Genomic DNA, 20,664 nt, shown 5'->3' with positions numbered 1-20,664 from the left:
TTTCCACATGTTATTCAAGGAAATCTGTAAAATTGAACCCTGAAGAATCCGAAAAACCTTGACTTAATCAAATGCATTTTAAACGTTTGTAAGTCGAACACCTGCTTAAACCAAAGAAATTGTAAGGACTAAATAGGCAAGCTCCACGCAGCCGCAGACGTTCCTTTTTTCTCTTACTAATTGCTGCAGACAGGACTTTCGAAATTCGCGGATGTTATTCATATCATACGTCGTTTTACAATTGGATAACGTCTCGTAAAATCCTTCACTTTTTTCCGACTTTGCAAAATTCTTTTATTTTCTGAGAGAGCTGAGTACAGCGTCTAGAGTAAATCTCTAACTTCAGACGCTGTTCGGCGCTTGCTAAGTAGGATTATGTTTTAAAAGGTTTTACTGTATATGAAGATCACCATTATATTATTTCATTGAATATTTATGTGTATATTTCAAGGAATTAAATTATTTCGGTCTATTTCAATTGCCATTTCTTTCCATGATTTTCGGGTTTCTGATTTAATGGACATGAAAACATTTTGTTCAAGATAGATATAGAAATCTGACCAATACATTAAGGGGTTTGAACAAGGCAAAATGAGTTTTAAGTTACGCAGGTTGTTGAATGACACCAATATACAATAAAATCATCCGTCTCAATTGGTCCGCGTCGTCCGGAATATGCATGTGTATTACCCCGTCACACTGTCAAGCAAGAGAAATGGACGTGAACAGATGAATAATATAAATCAAATTTTACAGCTTGACCGAAAATTGAGCACACTAAGGACCGTGGGCCACTTATTCAGCTTGTTAGTTCACTTTTGTTACGTTTTCAACAACCACAGCAAAACTGCAACTTTTACAAACAAAACAAGAGTGTCTTTCAAATGATCACCATTTACAAAAGATATGAAGTCATGTTTTATTTATTTTGATAAATCATTTGTCAGCAAAATGCAAAAGACAAGACTTTACCCTATGCATTTTATCAGTGAAGTGAATATATTGTATTCAGATTTCAACAATTTTCTTCAATTGCGTAGGCAATTGATTATTTATAATAAAGTTCTTATTGAGAAATAACGTTTGAGATGTTGTATCTAATGTGATTGGTTTGCTTTTTTTTATAAACTGTATAAAAATGGCCGAATCATATCTACAATGATCGTAAAGGGGGTGATTAGGAACCATGAACCCTTTCCTCGTGCACTGGCGACTTCATATACATTTTTTTATTATGCAATATAACGTCTTATATCTATATGAGAAATTGTAGGTGTATTTCAGTCTTTATCTTTTATATAACAGGACATTTTTGGAATCACATTTTCACCCGATTTAAAAATCCCACCCCTCACAATTTACAGTCATTCAACATCCCACAATTCCATCAAACGATAAGTTTATTCATTGATGGACAGTGTTGCACGTCTACTGACGTCAGCATTGTAAAGGTATATAATCATGCATCATATCAACAACGATGAGAAAATCCAACATTATAGATATTATATACTGTCTACATTTCTAGTTTATTCCGATTGTTATTTTTAATTAATGTTGTTGAAAATAAAAACGCATCCGGTCGATAGAGTAAGAGTGAATAAAACTATTCCAAGTCTGTCAATCGCTACAGCAAAACACTGCCATAATTCTGCATTAGATTGGGTAATTTTGTCTTCTTTCAGTCTATCAACACTATTCTGTAACAAAGAAAGACAGAGAAATATAAATAATATATGCAGGGACACAAAGTGCTCACGTCTAGATTTCAGCACGATGGGTGCCTTGTACAAAGCAGGAACTATCCACCCTCTCCAGATTTGTAGTTGTTTAATTAATGTTCAAATGTTTAACTGTTATGGTGATCCATTTGCTTCTGTTTTGTCTAATAGACCCTTCAAAAGCATTTTAAGTCACTCCGATTTTTTTGTTTTAGTTCATATTCCAGGTGCTTTATCTTTAAGTGTCTTGTTTATCATTTCTGCAGTTTTTATATGTACTTGAATTTGATTTTGTTGTCTACGTTCTGTATGTAAGTCTTCTCTGTTTTCCATTTTCACCTTTTTACTATTACTTGGAATTGATCTCTATAAATTGTCCCTTATTTCGATTTTGTGTTATACTACTTGTTTGCCGTTTGTTGTCCTTCTCATATTCCTTTTGATATGTTGCCAATGGATATCCCCTTGGTGTTGGCATTTCGCGTTTGGGGTAGTTAAATCTACTGAACATTCTGTTAGTCGTTTTGAAGAGATTGATACCGAATAGCAGTCAAAATTTGTACATAACATATAATGACAAAAGGAAATGATGCTCGTGTTGTTTTTATATGCATAAAAGGTAATAACAAAATTACCGAACCGATTACATCTGGGCAGTTCCCAAAAGCAAAAGAGGAAAGTCCGTACACCAAATGGAAATATCAGGATAAAAAACCAGAAAGTTGGAAACCATCGCAATGTTCCTGAGTTGGAACATGCATTTAAAAATGAAAGGAAAGTTAAACCAGGTTTTATAGTGTGCTAAACATCCTGCTTCTATTACAGTTACTTTTTTCAAGTATATTTCAACAAAAATGGGAAGAATAAATTGCCATATTTAGATTTCAGATTTTTCTGATACATACTGTATACTACCCATCTGCTGTGGTATCCCTAATCATCCCAAAACGTTCAGGAGGAAAAACATTTACTGTCATGAATTGTTCTAGGGTAGCTATGTCAGAGATTTTGTTTAGGTATTTTTTTTTCTATAAGTCTTCTAGGGATGATACTAAAGGGTTATTGCATTTACATTGGGGAATATTTTTCTGATATTTTTTGGCACGAACTTAAGAGCGCAGTATCATACTTCTCGAGATATAATATTAACCAATATAATTGCAATAACCCTTTTATTATATAGTGAATAGTACAGAGATCATTTTGCGCATATCTAAATACCAAACATATTTTACTCGGCGAGTGCAAAAGCAGAGGACGCTTACCCTACCGTTGCATCTGGTTCATGCTTCCAGGTTTTAGTGGTTTTGAGTTGCTCATTTACTATTGATACTGTGTATGTATTACTTTATTTTCTTTGTTGTGTTTATCTGTTTTTCATGTCTGGTCTTTATTTCTTGATAACATTCTTTTGATCTTGGTTTTTTATTATTACTCTTTCTACTATCGACCAAAGATTTTTCCATATTCATTTCACATTTGAATTTTTGTCACTCCAGCCAATGCTACCAAACTTTCTATAAATTGAGATGATTCTCATTTATTTTATGTTCACTTGAATAAAAGAAACGCATTTTGGTATGATCGGCATCGCCATTTTGAGTTGACACTTGACAACAATACAATATCATTGAAAGTGGTTTTGAAACGCTTTTTTTTTACAAAGAATGAATATCGATTTCGTGTAAAAATAAGAATCTTTAAGGTCGGGCTTTTAAATTTAAATTTACAAAACAAAAAATATACTACCATAAGATAGTTAGTATTAAAAATGTATGTTTTAGGTTAGAATTATCAGAAACTGTTTTATAGAGTTTTAATGCAAGGATCTTGTTCTATGTATAATTTACCTTATTACAACACATGCAGTTAGACTGGAAATCTGGAACTTTAACACGAGTTATGCAGCACAATGGAAGAACAATACAATCTCTCAAACATTTAGACATTTCCTGTTCTCCACGATAATAAACATTAATAACGAGTACTTGTATAACTGTAGAAACTGCTGACAGTCCAAGTATAAAGTTGAAGAAAATCACTGCAACGATAAAAAATAGAACAAGGCTTTTTAATTTTGTCTCTTATCGGCTGTTTGTTATGAGGCAGTTTTTAATAGTTTCATGTTTTTATTCTTGTTTTCTGTTAGGTTTTCTCGTAATTTTGATTTGATTTTTTTTCGGTCTCTGTTTTCTTAAATTTTTCGTTGTCTTTTTACTTTTGACATTCAAGCCTCGATCTAACCGTTGGTTTGCCAAATTTCAGTTGCTGTCTCTATCACTTCTCCAAACATATAAATATCTTTTACGTGTCACTCCGCTACTCCTCTACGTTATATACATAAAAATGTTTCTTGCTATCATAATAACTCAAACCAACCAAACAACCAACCAACCAAATTAAACCCTGATTTAGAGTAGATTTTTTTCTGCAGTGTGAATCATTATATCAGAGAGCAAGTACACAATTAAAATGTAAATTACTTTTAGTATGTTGCGCATGCACTTCTTTATATCAAGATGTTTGTTAAGCACTGAGAATTAGAACGCTTTAAAATAGGAAAATTTAATAAACTTTCTCAGACTGCCTTAGATTTTATCATACATACTTAACCAAGGAGTTGCATCTGCAGAAGGTGGAAGTTTGTCGGCCACCAGGAGTTGAAATACTGACATAGCTAGCATCACAGTTATCATCAATGACGCCTTCTCTCCACTGTCTACCGGAAGTATGTACCCAAAAACTGCTAACACCGAAATCATAATACATGGCGTTATGATATTAGTGACGTAGTAAGAAGGCTTCCGACTAATGTTGAGATAGAAGGTTATATCAACATATGGTTCTGGGCAGCATCCATAATAGGCCACATTCCGTACGGTAGTTATTGTATTAACAGTCCATTCAACGTTTTCTTTGTATGATGAAAGGTCTCCAGGAGTATCTCTGGGTTGAAAGTCGAGTTCTAAACCGTGGTAGGTCCAAGAACCGAACATCAATGGACATTTTTGAGAATCAAAAGGGAAATTTGCTACATCGATAGGGCATAACGCCTCCATTACGGTTGGAAAGTTGTAAATAACTGTTCCGTTTGAGTCAACTAAGGCGTTATAATTATTTATTCCTGCTATTTCGGTATCTATACTGAAAAAAAAATGACAAGACAACGTAAGTCAGAACAGTAAAAAAAGTTGCAACCGCCATAAGCTGCTTAATCCTTGTGTTTGTATTGAACAGTGATATAATGATTTATCAGTAAAAAAAATAGTTCTGTCCTCGTCATTGAAGTAAAAAAGTTCTTTTGAGCAAAGTACAGTCCCTTATTCGATCCGTGCAACAATTTGACCGCCGCCTGATTGATCGCTGACAGATCGATAACTGATCTGATCGTAGTTTTGTTATCTATAATGACGGATAATCTGTTAAAAATAAAACAAATGTAAAATAAAAGTATTAATCCATATTTAAATCTACTGCATTATGTTAATATGTGTAAAATAGACAAATAAAACAACGGAATCCGTAAAAAATATTAATCGTTCTGTGGTCACGTGATGCGATTGATCGGAAACTGATCAGTGCTAGATGACCGATCGCAATTTTTGTTGCACAGACCGGTTCAGGTACTGTAGAATGAGTCGAACCCGTTGAAAAAGAACAAACCGAAGTCAATTAAATGCTTGACAAAAACAAAGGAAAGATTTGTACATCAGCAGATAAAAACTGAACAAAAAGGGGCTTTAAACATTGTGTTTAAGTGGCTTGTATCGTCGTATTGAAAAACTGTACGTTTGACTTAGATTTTAATGCTCTATCAATGTCCCAGGCGTGTAGTGATTGTAATCGACCGAGAAAGTAAAGGAAATTATGCTTATCACTTGAGTTTCCATTCATCTTATCTGATGGAATACAGAGCTGAGTGAAAATCAAAAGATTTTTTTAATCATGTTTCACTTAAAAAGAACAAAAATGCATAATTAAAGAATATTTTATACATATTTATATTTATAACACTAAACAAATAAAAATAGCAGTCATATTTAACTAGTGCTACCATCAGTATACTGGACAGAACAGTGTGTACTTTGGGAAAAAAACTAGGAGTATTACTACATTATAAAAAGTTATTGCATGAGTATTGGTGAATATTGACCCTCTCAGAGTATCATGTTGCAGTATTTTGTTTCTGCTTCGGCCAATATTTACCAATATTTAAGGCATAAAACTAATAGTAGGCAATGCCTAAATCAGCGAGCGCCGTGAGCTTTACCATACATGTACCGTCTGTGCGAGACTCGTAAATAATAAAGGACATTACAAAGAAAGAGGGTCAACCCGGATGAAAATTTTCGCTTCGCAAGTGCAATATGTTTATTTATATTTAAGAAGCAAGCGAAATCAATATTTCTATTTGAAAATCTGTCTTATTAATTAATGGGGGTGTTTTTTTTCAATAAATGAATGACTTGCATGTTTTTTTTTCTAAAATTTCAACCCCATACCCCCTTTCCTCTCGCTCTCAAAATGGTCGATAACTTTATAGCACTCCGCAATACTTTACATTTTTGATTCCTTAAGGGCATCTCTAGCAACATCCATTTCAGTTTTGGCCGGTCAGATCAATCTTTACAGATACCAGAAATAATACAGTTCTCCACGGATGGTGAGAATAGTTTACACATATCATGTGACGTAAACATTCAGACGACAGCTTCAAATTCCAAAACAAGAAAGTGATTGCCTTTCCTATCTTAGAAAAGCTATGCTTCGATTTGGATAATACAATCGGAGTTATATTTTTTTCAAGGCGGGTTAGCTTCTTGACAACAGCAACAGTGGAACAGCGGAGATACACGTACGTGCATCCACATGTTTCCCGAAGTTTTTAAAAACACCGCATTCACTTCTTTAAACAAGTGAAAAAAAGATAGAAAGACTTGAAAATTGTCAGAAAGAGTAATCAATGGAACCAAGGTTATAGCGGTAAGCAAAAGAATGTAATCCAGGGACAAAGACCAGACATGGAAAACAGACATACACAACAAAGAATATAAAGTAACTAAAATCATACATACAAAGTAACAAAAGTAAATGAGCAACTCGGACTCCACTAAAAACTGGGAGCATGGACCAGGTGCACCGGTAGGGTAAGCGTTATCTGCTTTTCTAGAAACACCCGCCGAGTTGCTCATAAAAAGTCAAGTAGGGGGAGACAAACGAGGAAAGGAAAACTATGACCCGTTGAATAAATCAGTTTTCATGGTGCTGATGGATACACCATAACGATCCACGAGTTCACGATGACGACCATAAAACTTTTGTAGTGATGACTTCAATCTTGTAGCAACATAACCCTGTTCCAGAAGCCTATTTGTTAGAGTTCTAGCGCGATACAAAAAGTCTGCGTAGTTTGGGCAAGCTCTGGCATAACGTATGAGTTGTAGTATGAACATTCCATACGCAGGAGCCGAAGAGATGTTGCCACAGATGAAAGGAAAGTTGACAATTCTGAATGAAAAGTCATCACGTTTGTCGTAAAGTTTGGTCAATAGTTTTCCTTTATTATCGATTTCTAAGTGTAGGTGATGAAAAGATGAATTTATTTTTACTGAAACACAATCTTAACTTGTATTTTTTTTATTTGTTTGATTTAAGGAAATGATGAATTTCCTCCGTAAGGACAGTCACTTTTTGTTACTTCTGGGACATTACGTTTTTGTTAGTATATTGGGAAACCTTCAGGGAAATTTATAAAGTACACGTAATAACCGTAGTATCAACATACATTTGTAGCACAATACGTATAGCAATTGATATTTATAATATGAAATGGTACGTAGATCTGCCCATATCATCATCGTCATCATTATCGTCATCAACAACCGATATCCCATGGATTCGATAATATTTTGTTCATGAACAGAGAAAATCAATATATAGAATCGTCGTTGTTTATAGAGAGGCTTAACGAGGATATATGGGCTTGTCGGGTCGGCTGACGAAGAATAATAAAATGAGAGATTTTAATCATTTAACATATCATTTACACTGTTGGAATTCTAATTTTTTCTAAAAGTGTATCATCTATTCGATTCAAACAGAAATAATGTTTAAAGAATGAACGTCGCCATAACCCTCTTATCAAATATTTGATGTTTTACTTGTTAATGAGTATAATACAAGTCTCGTTATTTGAAAGGATTATTATGTTGTTTGATGAATCATCGACCTTCAACGTAGATGATACACTCAGTATACTTGTGTACATAACGAAAATGCCACATATGATAATCATACGTTACTTGATTCTTAAGATAAATATATGATTCTCATATGTAAAAATTGGCTCAATAGTAAAAGGAAAAATATATGACTCTCATATGTAAAATTTGGCTAACTAGCAAAATGAAAACATATAAATATAATGTGATAATCATTTGATAGACATATGTAAATCAGACATATGTTAATAAAGTCATGCTCAATTCATATGAAAATCATTTGTTATCAATCACATGCTTATTATGCGCCACACTAAAAACTTACCTGTCATACAATGTCAGATCAGGTTTCCAGATTTGAGTGATGGGAACGACAATTTGATCTGTGTCGTTGTAAACACTTGGATTCCATTGCAGAGAACAATCTGTCCATTTCTATCGATAACATAAAAGATTTTGGTATAAAACTGAATGAGATATTGATATTAATTTGGTTGATTTTAACTGTCAGAAATCATATGCTCATATGCTTAGCATGCTTATATAGTTTCTAAAGTTTGTGTAGAAAATATAGTCTTCCATTGCTGATAACATTCAGTTTGATCATGTTGATGATGTTGTCTTGTTTACACAGCAGTTTGTGTGTCATGAAGATGAACTTATTTAAACATGGTAAAATAACGATTTTATATATCAATGAAAGTAAGGACAATTGGACACAACCCTTTCCCCAGAAATGTAAAACGTGCATCAGAATTAAGTGTCAGAGTCTCTGTAAGAATCAGGCAGTGGGTAAAACATAGTCTGAAAGGAAAACCCTATCGTCTTGATAGGGTAATTTGACTATTTGCACCATCAGAACAAAAAACAAAAACAACAAAAAAAAAAAACAAAAAAAAAAACAACAAAAAACAACAAAAAAACAAAAAAACAAAAAAAACAAAAAAAAAAAAAAAAACCAAAAAAAAAAAAAAAACAAAAAAAACCAGACGTAATATTCTATATCATGCTGGACCATCGAGTTACAATTTCATTGAAATACACTGAAAATGACCATTGCAAGATCAGATAACTTTGTCAAAAACCTCCTTTTTCTGAAATGCTATTGAAAAATTTCTTAGCAAAGCCAGTGATGCAGAGATCAAGTAATGGTCTTTTCAAATAAAAAAAAATATCCTTGAGTTATATTACATTGTCAGATTGGTGTGTTTTTGAGATGAATGTTTCTGATTTTTACCATTTTGCAAGGTTCTTACAAATACTCACAACAGCTTCTTCTACTTCTCTATAAACAACCAGAGCAACCTCATGACACATGCAGTGTAATATGATACGGCAGAAAGAAGGTAAATTAACTATTAAGTACTATAATGAGCTTACCAGTCTTATCCACATATTCATTTTGATTATCTGAGCCGGCTCATCCTTAAAAAAATATGATAATGATAAAATCTTTAATTAAACATATCTTTAGAAAATACATTCAAGTCTTTGGTACAATAGATCAGTATGATGGGATTTATCAAGGTGGTAAATATATTTTTGTCTATATTCTTTCTACAGACAGGACTGATTTTTTTCCTTTTAGTTTCTCCGATATTATTGTTTATTTGTATGCTTTGTTACTTGTCTAAAAAACTAAAAAAATTATTTGAGACAATGCTTTGACAAAATATCTAAAAAATTTAGTTGTTGGTCTTTTTGAGTGAATTTGCATTGTTAAATGCCGATGATCTTATTTGAGGGTGTTTGTTTTCGAATTTACAAAGAAAACAAAACGTTACATAGTTACAGAATAATACATCACTATATTGTCTGTCCATTTAAATATATTTTTTATTTGGCGAGTGAAAAAAGTTACAGTTATATCCCAGCGTCTCTTTCAAATAGTGAAAGTTGTTGTAAGGAGTGCAATATTGTATTGGTTTCAAGATTTCATATCGAATCCGATTCTTTTCTCTAGGATTTATGACGTCACATTACAAGACTATAAGGTTCTATAAGCTTACCAGATTAACTATCTGTCGAAGAGCGATACCAAGTGTAGCATTAATCATGCTGACTCCAGGACAGTTCGGTCGTAGACCTTTGTCATAGTTTGTGAATATGCTATCTGAGAGTGACTTTATAATACTTTGACCCTTGACCTCTATAAGAATATTAAATGACAGGTCAATTTTTAAAACTTAATGTTTAGACAGTTAAGGATTTGAACACTGGTTCTTATTGGTTTGTACTTGTTTTAAAATCGTAACTTAGTGTTTTTTTTAATCGGTCAATTTTCTTGAAATGTCACAAAAACGGGAATGGCACTAAGGAAAAGAATTCGATATTTTATTTGAGCACACATACATTTGGGTTTTTCATATTGTTAGAATGAAGACACTAAGAAAATTCCTGTCACTGAACGAATTTGATCATACTCCGAATAATGTTTTGTCAACTTAGGGAAAATCATGATGTAACTGCAAGTAGCAGACAGATACATCTTAACCATTGAATGCAGTAATCATTGTAAGAAATATTTCGGTTCAAATTAGACAGAATTTTGAAAGGGGAACATGGCCAAAACCAGGCAGTGGGTGGCTCATGAATTTAAAAAAAATATCATCAATTTCATATAAAAAATGCACCCTTTCTCAAAATTCAATGTTGGCTTTTGATTAAATGCAACGGTTAAAGAGAAATAAGTTACATACAAAGCATTGAAATTCATTGAAATGAAGGGGGATTTTGATTTAATTTTGTGCAAAATTTGGTTGCTTTGCAATTGAACTTTTTCCAAGTGTTATATTGTCGTTTGAAAAAAAAAATCTTTTGACTAATCGATTAAAGGTTTGATGTAAACCTTTACTTACATTGGAACAAAAAAGTCAGTGGTATAAAATTTACCATGTACCACCATGTCATTTGAACTGCCTATTTTCTATATGAACTCTCTGTTAACTTACCAGTAAAAGCTAGTAATAAGGTAATCCAACATCCGATGCGAGACATGTTTATAAATCCTGAAATATGCTGGAGTCTTAAAGCGAAATTGACATTCTAGAAAATACAACAATAAATACTAATTATTTAAGAATTTAAATTAACAAATGTTATGTATATAAACAAACTATATTTGTAGCTCGATAATAGCGACTCCTCTTTTGAAATATTTTACAGTAACAATTTAAAAGACGTATAAACAAATATAGCGTCATAGAAAGTCACTATTACAAAGAAATGATTTCCGATAATAACAAACAGGACCTAATGTGAACTTCCTCATTATTTTACTTCATTAAAAAATAGGCAACTTGGAATCCATCAATTTATTTTTTATTATCTTCCAGGTGTACGGGTAAGGTTATCCTTTTTTCACCCCCTTCCAGTAACTCTAAGGCAGAAGTAATAGGAAACAGATATAAAACAAGCTCTACAGAAGTGAACCCGAAAACCAAAAACCAAAGTGATACCAGAGGGTAAAACGAAGCCCAATTTGTAAATGAAAGTATAATCAGTGAGCCAATTACACTCCGAAGTGTAAATCGATGTAAAATCAAAGGGGTATGTTCACCCGGAAAAAGGTAAATCAATGGGAAACATATGAGCAATAGACACCTTGAAGTGTCAACCAAGGTGATATCAGTGGGAAAATAAATTGGAAAATGTGTTCCAAGTGAAAAGTACACTCGGAAGTGTGAGGTCCTTTAATCTCACGTATCGCGTCTTGGTTGGTTCTGTCCAAATCGTAAGTATAGAGTTTAAAAAAAAGCACGTCTAAGTTCTTTGATAAAGTCCTGGCCTATTTACACGTTTTTCATTTTTTTTTTGTCTTTATTGTAGGTAATTTTCCAGTTTTTTTTACCCATCAGCTCAACAGTTAGTCAGGGTTTTTCTAGATGACAAGAAATACAGTCCTAAACATGAGCTTCGAAAAAAATTAATATAGACTTATTAGTTTACTTTAAAGTTTTAGGCTATTTTGATCCTGCTGATCGATATGCCATGTCCATCTACAGTATGGGGATAAATTTAAACAATTTATTCCATTCGTCATTTTCCTTCATGTTACATCGGTCATACATTACTATTCATTTTATGTTTCTAGATAAGTATAGGACACTTGCCATTTCGGTTTACCAGTTCTAATTGTCTTTGTCCGGTTGAGTTGCTCAATTAAACTTATTTGTATAAATGTTTGTTTCTACTACCTCAAATTATGGGTTAACTGCGATAACCCTTGAGTTTGCTCTCAGTACAAGGGCATTTATCAATCTTTTAACTAAAATAGGCTTGCTCTCACAAACAACAATTTGCAGGAGACGCCTGTTGCTCTACACGATTACCTTTCTCCTTTTTTTCCTTTTAATTCTAACCTGCATTTTAATAGATGAATCAGAGAATATTCAAGATGGATAAGACGGGTATCCTGATTTGTGTTTTCATGCTGTCGTTAGTAAAAGTAGTAGCAGAATCAAAGTTATAAAGGAAAGGAAATCCATGGACAAAACTCTGATGAAAACTCGAGAAGGACAACAGTCAATGATCAAGTCGCAAATCTTGAAGAAATAAACATTGAGATCGTATTATTTCATTCACAAATGAAGAAGATTACAGACCAGCGCACCATATTAACGTCTACGTAAATTCATCCGGAATTAAAATATCCAGCTCCTGCTGTCATGGCTAATGCTTTGCCATCAGAATTATGACAATTGATAACGGTATCAAAACATCTTATTTATCAACATGGTGAAGTGTTAAGTCTTAAATAAATAAGTATTGATTCATTTACTTACTAGCATGAATATTAAAATATCCAGCACTTCTTTTCTGACATAGTTTTGTTTAAAGAACAGATAGATAGATTACATCTAATGCCTTTAATATTTGAACCGTGTAATCAGAATAATATTTTACTAATCATTTATTAATACTATTGTTTTAGATATCGTGTTATCGCAATAAGGTTCAGAGGCGGTTGGTTTAAAGAATAGAAATATGTCGCCAATTAGTGTTGGTTAAAAAATTCTTTTGACCACAACTGGAATTGATGTAAATTTTTGTGTTAATATTAGTGCTAATTTTTTTTTCTGGCTGACAATTTAAAACCCTAAGTTAAATCTTTTGCACATCATTTGGCAAACGATACAAGATACCATGACTTTGACTTTATTTCTTTTATTACATCAATAAGCATAAAAACAACGTATTATAAAGATCTGACTTATTGACCTATTTTGCCTGCCGTAAATAAAATCTTTGCATTAAAAAGAACCGGATTTGGTTATTAACAAACTCACATATATCCTAAAAAATTAAAAAAAAAAAAAAGGACATCGCGAACACAGCCGAGTCATGAGTCGAATCATGACCATCTTAAAATTTGATGAAATACGGAAATTCTTTATTTACTTCGCTAACAATTAATGTGATATATTTTCGTTCTCCATTAGTCGCTGGTTTTATTCAATATAGGATTCATTATTGATTGTTCTTCTCGACTTGTATTATTACTTGTTACAATTAAAAACTTTTAAAATCGTTTGCATTTGCTTTTGTTTTTTGATATTTTGGTTTTTGTTATGCGAGATCACATTTTTGTGTTCTATGTGTGTATTGGTTTGTTTTTGTATGTTGAATGTTGTTATTCCTATCCTAAACACACACTAATCGACATATATCAATTATATGGGTTACTTACTCGTGATGTTCATGAGTAATGTTAGATATCAAAATGAGTGAAAGTTGAATATATCAAAATAAATTAATTTGAGATAAATACTGTAATCTGATTGGTTCAAAAAATTTTGTTATATCTCAAGGGATAAAAAAATATATTGACACACCCCTATCTAGTTAAATCCAGAGCTACTTTTCTCATGTTTAAAGATAAAAATGTGTTTTAAAATTAATTCATAAAAATTGGCTATGATAAAAATTTTGTCTATTGAAAAATAGCATAAATTTTCCATGTGCTATTTTGTTATATAGCTGATGTCAAGACCAACGGGATTATGCGAGACTTCCTGTAACACACGCAATGCGTCTGCGTTAAAAGTTCACAAACCACTTTCAAGATATACATTTTCATCCCGGTGGTGTTGTCTCTTTGACACCACATCTTTTGTCGTTATATTTGTAGTAAATGTCAGTTATTTATTTTGTTCAGAGTATGAAATGAAGATAAAATACACTTTTTTCAGATTAATTCTAAAGAAGTCATAGCCATTTGAGCAACTTAGTGGGTACATGCATTTCTAGAAGGAAAGAGTACGATGTTTTCAGATTAACTCTACAGGAGTCATAGACCTTTTAGCATTTTAGTGGGTATTTCTAGAAGAAAAGAGGAAGCTATCCCCACCGGTGCACTTGGTCCACTCTCAATGTTTTTTTGTGGACACCAGGTAAATCATTTATTTTTTATTTTAGGTGTATGCTATTTTGATTATTTTATGTTCTTCGTCTAGTCAATATGTAGGGAGTGTGTTCTTTTTCATTTCCCTTCCAAAATATATTTTTGAATACTGAAAATATGAGTAAAGTTTGATCTTTGGTCTATTTAACATAGAACGTTTGTGAGTAATGGCCCCTTTTATAAAATTTTGAGATTTTGGTCTCCACATCCAATTTTTTTTTTTGTTTTTGCATTCATTTCATGATACATTTGTACTGAAATGATAATGAACTTGAATTATCTTTCCTTTACCACGTTGGTTTCTAAACTGAAACCTAGTGAATAAAATTTAATGCACAATTACATGAATCTAAAACAATTTCACAGATGTTGGTTTAATTTGCAACTGATTGAGAGTATTTAGGGCAAAAGTTGATTAGTCCAAGAGACAATGCACGAAAAAAACCTTGCAAAGATTATGCGATTCATAGCTTTCACTGCGATAACTCCTGATCTTGTATATTATTGAATATACAAGCACATCCGACCGACAGCGTGAATGTAAATAGTACTATCCCAAGTCTATCGACGGCTACACCAAAACACTGCCACAATTCTACATTTAAGTTGGATGAATTACTTTTGTCTTCTTTTATCATTTCGGCACTGACCTGTAATCAAAGAAGGATACTAATATCAAAACATTACCAAAGTAAAAATATGATATTGAAAAAATACGAAGGCCAAAATATAATATTGAAAAAATACGAAGGCCAAAATATAATATTGAAAAACATCGTTGCATTGAACATAAACATAACAAGAGGCTCCGAGGAGCCTGAACCGCTCACCTGGTTGAATTTTGCCTTTCAAGAGTAATAAATCAGAAAGTTGTCCAACAATTTTAACTCAAGAGGACTTTGACAGGACTTATCGTAAGAACCATGTCAGCTATTGAAAGTTTCTATCTATCATAGTTTTCAAGATATTGGCTGAAAACTGTCATTTTTCCCCTTTTAATGCCAATAACTCTTACATGGAGGCGTCTGACAACTTCTATCCCTGAAAACTTTTGTAGGCCTAATAATAAGGATCATTTCAGCTATTGACAGAGTTTGGCTTAACCTAAATGTCTTGGAGATAAATGCCAAAAACTACTGTCTTACCCTATGTTCTGTTGTTTGTAACCACGGCCATGTTTTTCGACGGATCAAAAATTCCCACATAGGTTCTATGCAGTATACCCCAAGAATCATTCGCTACGTGTTTGGTATTAATTGGTCAAGTGGTGTCAGAGGAGAAGATTTTTAAAGAAATAACATTAAAAATAGCAAAAAACGTTGAAAAAGGGCAGTAACTCCAATATGGCTTAATATAATAAAAAGAAAATTTGTCAGCAGATAGATCTCATCATGCTGAACACTTTTACCTAGTCAGAATTTAGCTAGACCTAACGGCAAGTAGTGTCTGAGAAGAAGAGTTTTGAAAAATTGTTAACGACGACGACGATGGACGCCAAGTGGTGGCAATAGCTCACATGGCCTTCGGCAAGGTAAACTTAAAATGATCAGCAAACAAAAATATAGGATATAATGAAACAATAAGTAATGCCTCGCAGCGTAACGGTGAAAAAAGGGGATGGCAAAATGTTCAAATTGGTCTAACTCGAAAACTGCATTTTAGATTTCGATGAGAATTGAACTTGACCTGTATTTTATGGTACTGAATAACAGTAACTGTACGAAGTTTACAAAAAATCAGTGATCCGCTCTCAATTCATCATCTGAAAACCGCCTTGCGATGGACAGACTGACGGGCACACACCTTTTTTAAGGGTATCATATGTGTGGCGGGGTATAAAAATTGTACATTGAAATTTTATACATTTCGGAGTGTAGCACATAATACCTCGCCACTTCGTGTGGCGGGGTAAAAAAAGTACATTGGACTCTTTTTACATTTACTATCATTTAACTCAAATCAAAACAGCTGTGTTGACACAAAATCTCTCTTTGCACGAGAAGTAGCCTACACAGTCAAGTTTACCATTCATGAGAACCACTTGAAGTGAACGTATCATGATAATTTACAAATTATAGTCATATACTAATTATATCAAGCTCGATTCATTCGATAGTCATACGGTATGACTATCGAATGAATCGAGCTTGATAAAATTAGTATATGACTGATATATAAATTATCATATGATTACTAGAGGATAATCATTCTGGTTGTCATATGAATTAATTGTGCACATAATTTTATGATTATCATGTGGCAGTTTTGGCTGTGTATACTTTGTAAAAATTAGGTGAGGGTAATATCACTAGAGTTTCCCCTCATTTTACTTTGATTACAAACTGCTAATGTATTGTCCAATTTGAAATCAATAGCAATTAATAATAATTTTACATATACACGTATATGATACCTTGTTACAGCAGACGGGATTCTTCGTCGAATTTGGAATTTTAACACAGGTAATGTAGCACAGTGGAAGAACAATATAGGTTTTAAAATATTTAGACATTTCCTGCTCTCCACGATAATAAACATTGATAACGAGTACTTGTATAACTGTAGAAACTGCTGACAGTCCAAGTATAAAGTTAAAGAAAATCACTGCAACAAACGAAAAGACATATTTAGTATTCAACTAACTTAAAAAGACGACTTGGAAATTTGCTGTCGAACTCCAGATCGAGGGACATTACCAAGTGTACCACGCAAAGATGTACAAGATGTCGTCCTTGTTTTAGGGTTAATATACTGTTTGATATGGTGAGGTTGGTTTTGCCTTGCACTTTATATCTTATATTTCCTGTTTAATGTGTGATTTTTTAAGGTAAAAAAATACTAAGCAGCAATATTGAGTGTTTTGTTTCATTTTGAAGTTAACAATAGGGTATGTAAGTCTCGTCACGTGACTCCGTGGTTTCATGAAAATGGGTCCTGGTCTACCATTCAAATGCATGGAGATTCGTCATTAACAAAGCATTGAGTTCAATATAAGAAGCAAAATACCTTTTTTTGTGTAAAAACACTGATAAAAAATTACAAATATCTAGTTCTACAAGATAAAAATGTTAAGAAAAGCGTGAAATAGAAAATTTTGCATTGTGATGCCGCGTTTCGATTTCCCGGAAGTAAACATTAAAATGCAGATCGGTCTTCAAATTTCAATACGTTCTACATCGGAAATTCCGGAACAGAAACTATAATTAGAACTTACAAATCCTATATAAGTTTCATTTACTATGAATCATTTCTTATGTTTCTACTTATACATACTTAGCCATGGTGTATCGTCTGCTGAGGGAGGGAGCTTGTCTGCAACAAGAAGCTGGAAAACTGACATAGCCAACATTAAAGTAATCATCAATGATGCCTTTTCTCCACTCTCTACCGGAAGTAAATACCCAAATACACCCAAAATTGAAATCATAATAGAGGGCGTTATAATATTTGTGACGTAGTACGCAGGCTTCCGGCTGATATGCAAATCAAAAGTAATATCAACATACGGTTCCGGACAACATCCGTAAATGACCACATTTCTGACAGTACTTATTTTGTTTATTGTCCATTCAACATTTTCTTTATATGAAGTCAGGTCTCCAGGAGTATCCCTAGGTTGAAAATCAAGCTCCAGGCCGTTAAAGGTCCAAGATCCAAACATCAGAGGACATTTTTGAGAATCAAAAGGAAAACTTGCCACATTTATTGGGCATAATGATTGTATTACTGTTGGAAAATTGTAAATGACTGTTCCGTTAGCGTCAATTATAGCGTTATAGGAATTAATTCCGGCTAACTCAGTATCTAAACTAAAAAAAAAACAGAAGAAAAAAATGTTTCAATCTGTTCGTGGTTTGAATGATTAAAAAAGCAGTTTTAAGACTGTCAGTTAGCATAAAGTAAATCAATCGACTTTCGACTGAGTCTGATGCTATATAGCCGCTTATACACTACACTTTTATCCCGAAAAGTTAACTAATGAATATTTAATTGAAGAGATTCAATATCTAAAATATGATCACTAGTGGCGAAAACACCCAGATTTAATCAGTGAACAGAACTAGTTCCATGCACTAGTTAATTTCCAATTACATTTTGGTAATTAGTCATTAAATGGTTTTTCTCAACAATTTATTCCTAATTCAACATAAGATTGAAATTTTGTGATCGGCAGATTTATATTTGTGATATGAAAATTTGGCGGAAGAAAGCCGGAAGCGCATTTAGAGAAATATCGGAATTTCTTACATAGGGAACATTCGATAAATTCCCGCTATCTATATAATAGTAATAGGATAATCGACTGGAAAGAGTGAAAAAACAAAATATTATCACGAGTGCCGAAGAACGCCTAGATTTAATGAGTGAGTGAAGTCTTCGAGCGTTCTTGGCACGAGTGATCATATTTTGTTATCCACGATAACCAATTGATTATTCTTTTTATCAGTGAAATTACCGAATTTTCTTCAGTGTGAATGTCGAAATTTATTATTATTTAGTTATTACAATTATTAAATTATTTGTTGAAATATGAATCAATTCTGCCATGATTGGAGCTAATTGGAAATCAAAAACAGATAAGGGTGGATAAAATTGACTTTTTTCCAATTATTTAACTTACCTGTCATACAGTGTTAGGTCTGGTTTCCAAATTTTAGTGACTGGAACCGAAATTTGAGTGGTACCGTTGTAATCACTTGGATTCCATTTTAGAGTACAATCAGTCCATTTCTACAAATGAAATAAAAGATAGTATCATGATTAGTCGACTTTATATCAGTGCAAGATATGCTTCATAAAGGTATATAAATTGTAAATTTGATAATTGGGTACCATTCTATGTAAGAATGAGGCAAGCAATAGGTACGCATCATTGGGTGATAAAAGACAAGGCTGTCATAATAACATTCTTATCCGTTATCAATGTAATATAAAGAGACAATGATTCTTCATTACGCAGTAGTATTTCACTCTTTCTTGAACGTAAAACGTTGTAAACGATTCTCGTGTTAATCTCCAGGATCCACGCTGCGGCAGACGTTCGTTTCCTCTCTCGGAGTTTAACAGTGCGACATAAATGGCAAGCCCGTGGTAAAACAATGATAAAATGGAGTTTCCGTGATTTACTTCTTAAATAAAGCCGCAGTGTCATTTTTTTCTCGATGATGTAGGTTTACAAATTTCATGATTTAAATTTAAATTATTTTAGCCATGAACGTGAACTTCAATATAAATGTGACCGACATACTCTCAACTAAGAAAAGTAGAGCAAAACTGTAACCCAAAAACCACACTAACCTTTTAACGCGGGATAACTGTTTATCGGTTGGCTTTGTACATGTAGAACGTACAGAACTTTAAACTGGGGTTAAAAGTATAATAAGTCTGTGTTATTGCAGTATAAATTCAAATAAAAAAAAATAATCATAGTTTGAAAGATTTTTTATAGTGTTTTACTTACCAATCTTATCCACATATTCAGGGAGATTACCTGGGCAGGTTCATCCTAATCAAAAGATATTGACAATGTATAAATATTCTAAATATTGCTGCTCGGGCGTTAAACCTCAACAATCAATCAGTCTAATGTTGATCACTGCATAGAAATCAAATATCAAACCCATTATTCGGAAAGAAGAACTATAATTGAGTATGTATAGTTGATGGCGTTTTGAATTTATTTGTTCTAACACAGATGCTGAGTAGTAACAGTTGCCTTGTATCCGTCTTCAAAGCTTAACCATCATCCCAGTTTTTAGTGGAGTCCGAGTTGCTCATTTGCTTTTGTTACTTTGTATGTATGTCTGTTTTCCATGTCTGGTCTTTGTCCCTGGATTACAACCTTGGTTCCCTTGATTAGTCTTTTAAAATATGACTCCGCTCTCCGATACATTTCAGTGTCATCGTGTGTCACGTGACAAATTTGATTACTGCATGACAAACTATATCGACGGAAAACTAAATATTGACGAAAAAGTCATATACAAACAAAAGTAAAATATAAAACAAATAGAAAGAAGAGAAAGGAAGCATTATTGTGACTTGCAGACATACGGTCGAAACAGTTATACATACAGCCACAGCGTAAACTTATATATTATAATAATCCTCTTCGTTGTCGAGAGGGACTAAAACTTAACAGAGGCCTCATTGTCGAAATTGTCAATAATGTATTTTTTTCTAAATACACCATAACTGCAGATGGAGAAAAATAGGTTTGCTCAACTTTAAATATTAACATGTTTACAAGTTCGATCTCTTGTGTTAAAAATTAAGGTGGTGCGCTCTATCGTCGGTTCTGTTGAAAGCATTGCATAAT

The 20,664-nt window shown here is 33.0% G+C and overlaps 2 protein-coding genes across 3 annotated transcripts; both read right to left on the bottom strand.

Moving 5' to 3' along the window:
* Positions 1–917: 917 nt before the first annotated feature.
* LOC148620660 (neuronal acetylcholine receptor subunit alpha-10-like) lies at positions 918–12,823 on the bottom strand. Of its 2 annotated transcripts, none has more exons than XM_088574337.1 (8): positions 12,727–12,823; positions 10,894–10,987; positions 9,952–10,091; positions 9,323–9,367; positions 8,268–8,377; positions 4,330–4,865; positions 3,572–3,762; positions 918–1,700 (listed from the first exon to the last, which is right to left on the bottom strand). In XM_088574337.1, the coding sequence occupies exons 1-8, from the start codon at positions 12,730–12,732 to the stop codon at positions 1,548–1,550; spliced, it is 1,275 nt and encodes a 424-aa protein (XP_088430463.1). In that variant the 5' UTR covers positions 12,733–12,823; the 3' UTR covers positions 918–1,547. The 2 variants fall into 2 exon arrangements, with proteins under 2 accessions (XP_088430463.1, XP_088430464.1); XM_088574338.1 differs by having other exon boundaries at positions 12,304–12,741.
* Positions 12,824–14,689: 1,866 nt separating this feature from the next.
* On the bottom strand, positions 14,690–19,836 carry LOC148620659 (neuronal acetylcholine receptor subunit alpha-10-like). Its single transcript, XM_088573922.1, has 5 exons — positions 19,807–19,836; positions 18,967–19,076; positions 17,619–18,154; positions 16,759–16,949; positions 14,690–14,995 (listed from the first exon to the last, which is right to left on the bottom strand). Exons 1-5 carry the CDS (start codon positions 19,819–19,821, stop codon positions 14,819–14,821), a joined length of 1,029 nt encoding a protein of 342 aa, XP_088430048.1. The 5' UTR covers positions 19,822–19,836; the 3' UTR covers positions 14,690–14,818.
* Between the last annotated feature and the right edge of the window lie 828 nt (positions 19,837–20,664).

Source organism: Perna viridis, chromosome 3, assembly GCF_037379345.1.
Source record: "Perna viridis isolate PV_CMFRI_1.1 ecotype Kerala chromosome 3, ASM3737934v1, whole genome shotgun sequence".
Taxonomy (NCBI): domain Eukaryota; kingdom Metazoa; phylum Mollusca; class Bivalvia; order Mytilida; family Mytilidae; genus Perna; species Perna viridis.
This window is presented reverse-complemented; position numbering and strand designations above follow the sequence as displayed.

Excerpts from the sequence above, each read along its gene's own strand:
- LOC148620659 (XM_088573922.1), bottom strand. Across the intron at positions 18,155-18,966 it reads GACCTAACACTGTATGACAG|TTTAGATACTGAGTTAGCCG; the intron begins GTAAGTTAAATA and ends TTTTTTTTTTAG. Across the intron at positions 16,950-17,618 it reads AGACGATACACCATGGCTAA|TGATTTTCTTTAACTTTATA; the intron begins GTATGTATAAGT and ends CGTTTGTTGCAG.
- LOC148620660 (XM_088574337.1), bottom strand. Across the intron at positions 8,378-9,322 it reads TGAATATGTGGATAAGACTG|AAATGGACAGATTGTTCTCT; the intron begins GTAAGCTCATTA and ends TGTTATCGATAG. Across the intron at positions 3,763-4,329 it reads AGATGCAACTCCTTGGTTAA|TGATTTTCTTCAACTTTATA; the intron begins GTATGTATGATA and ends TTATCGTTGCAG.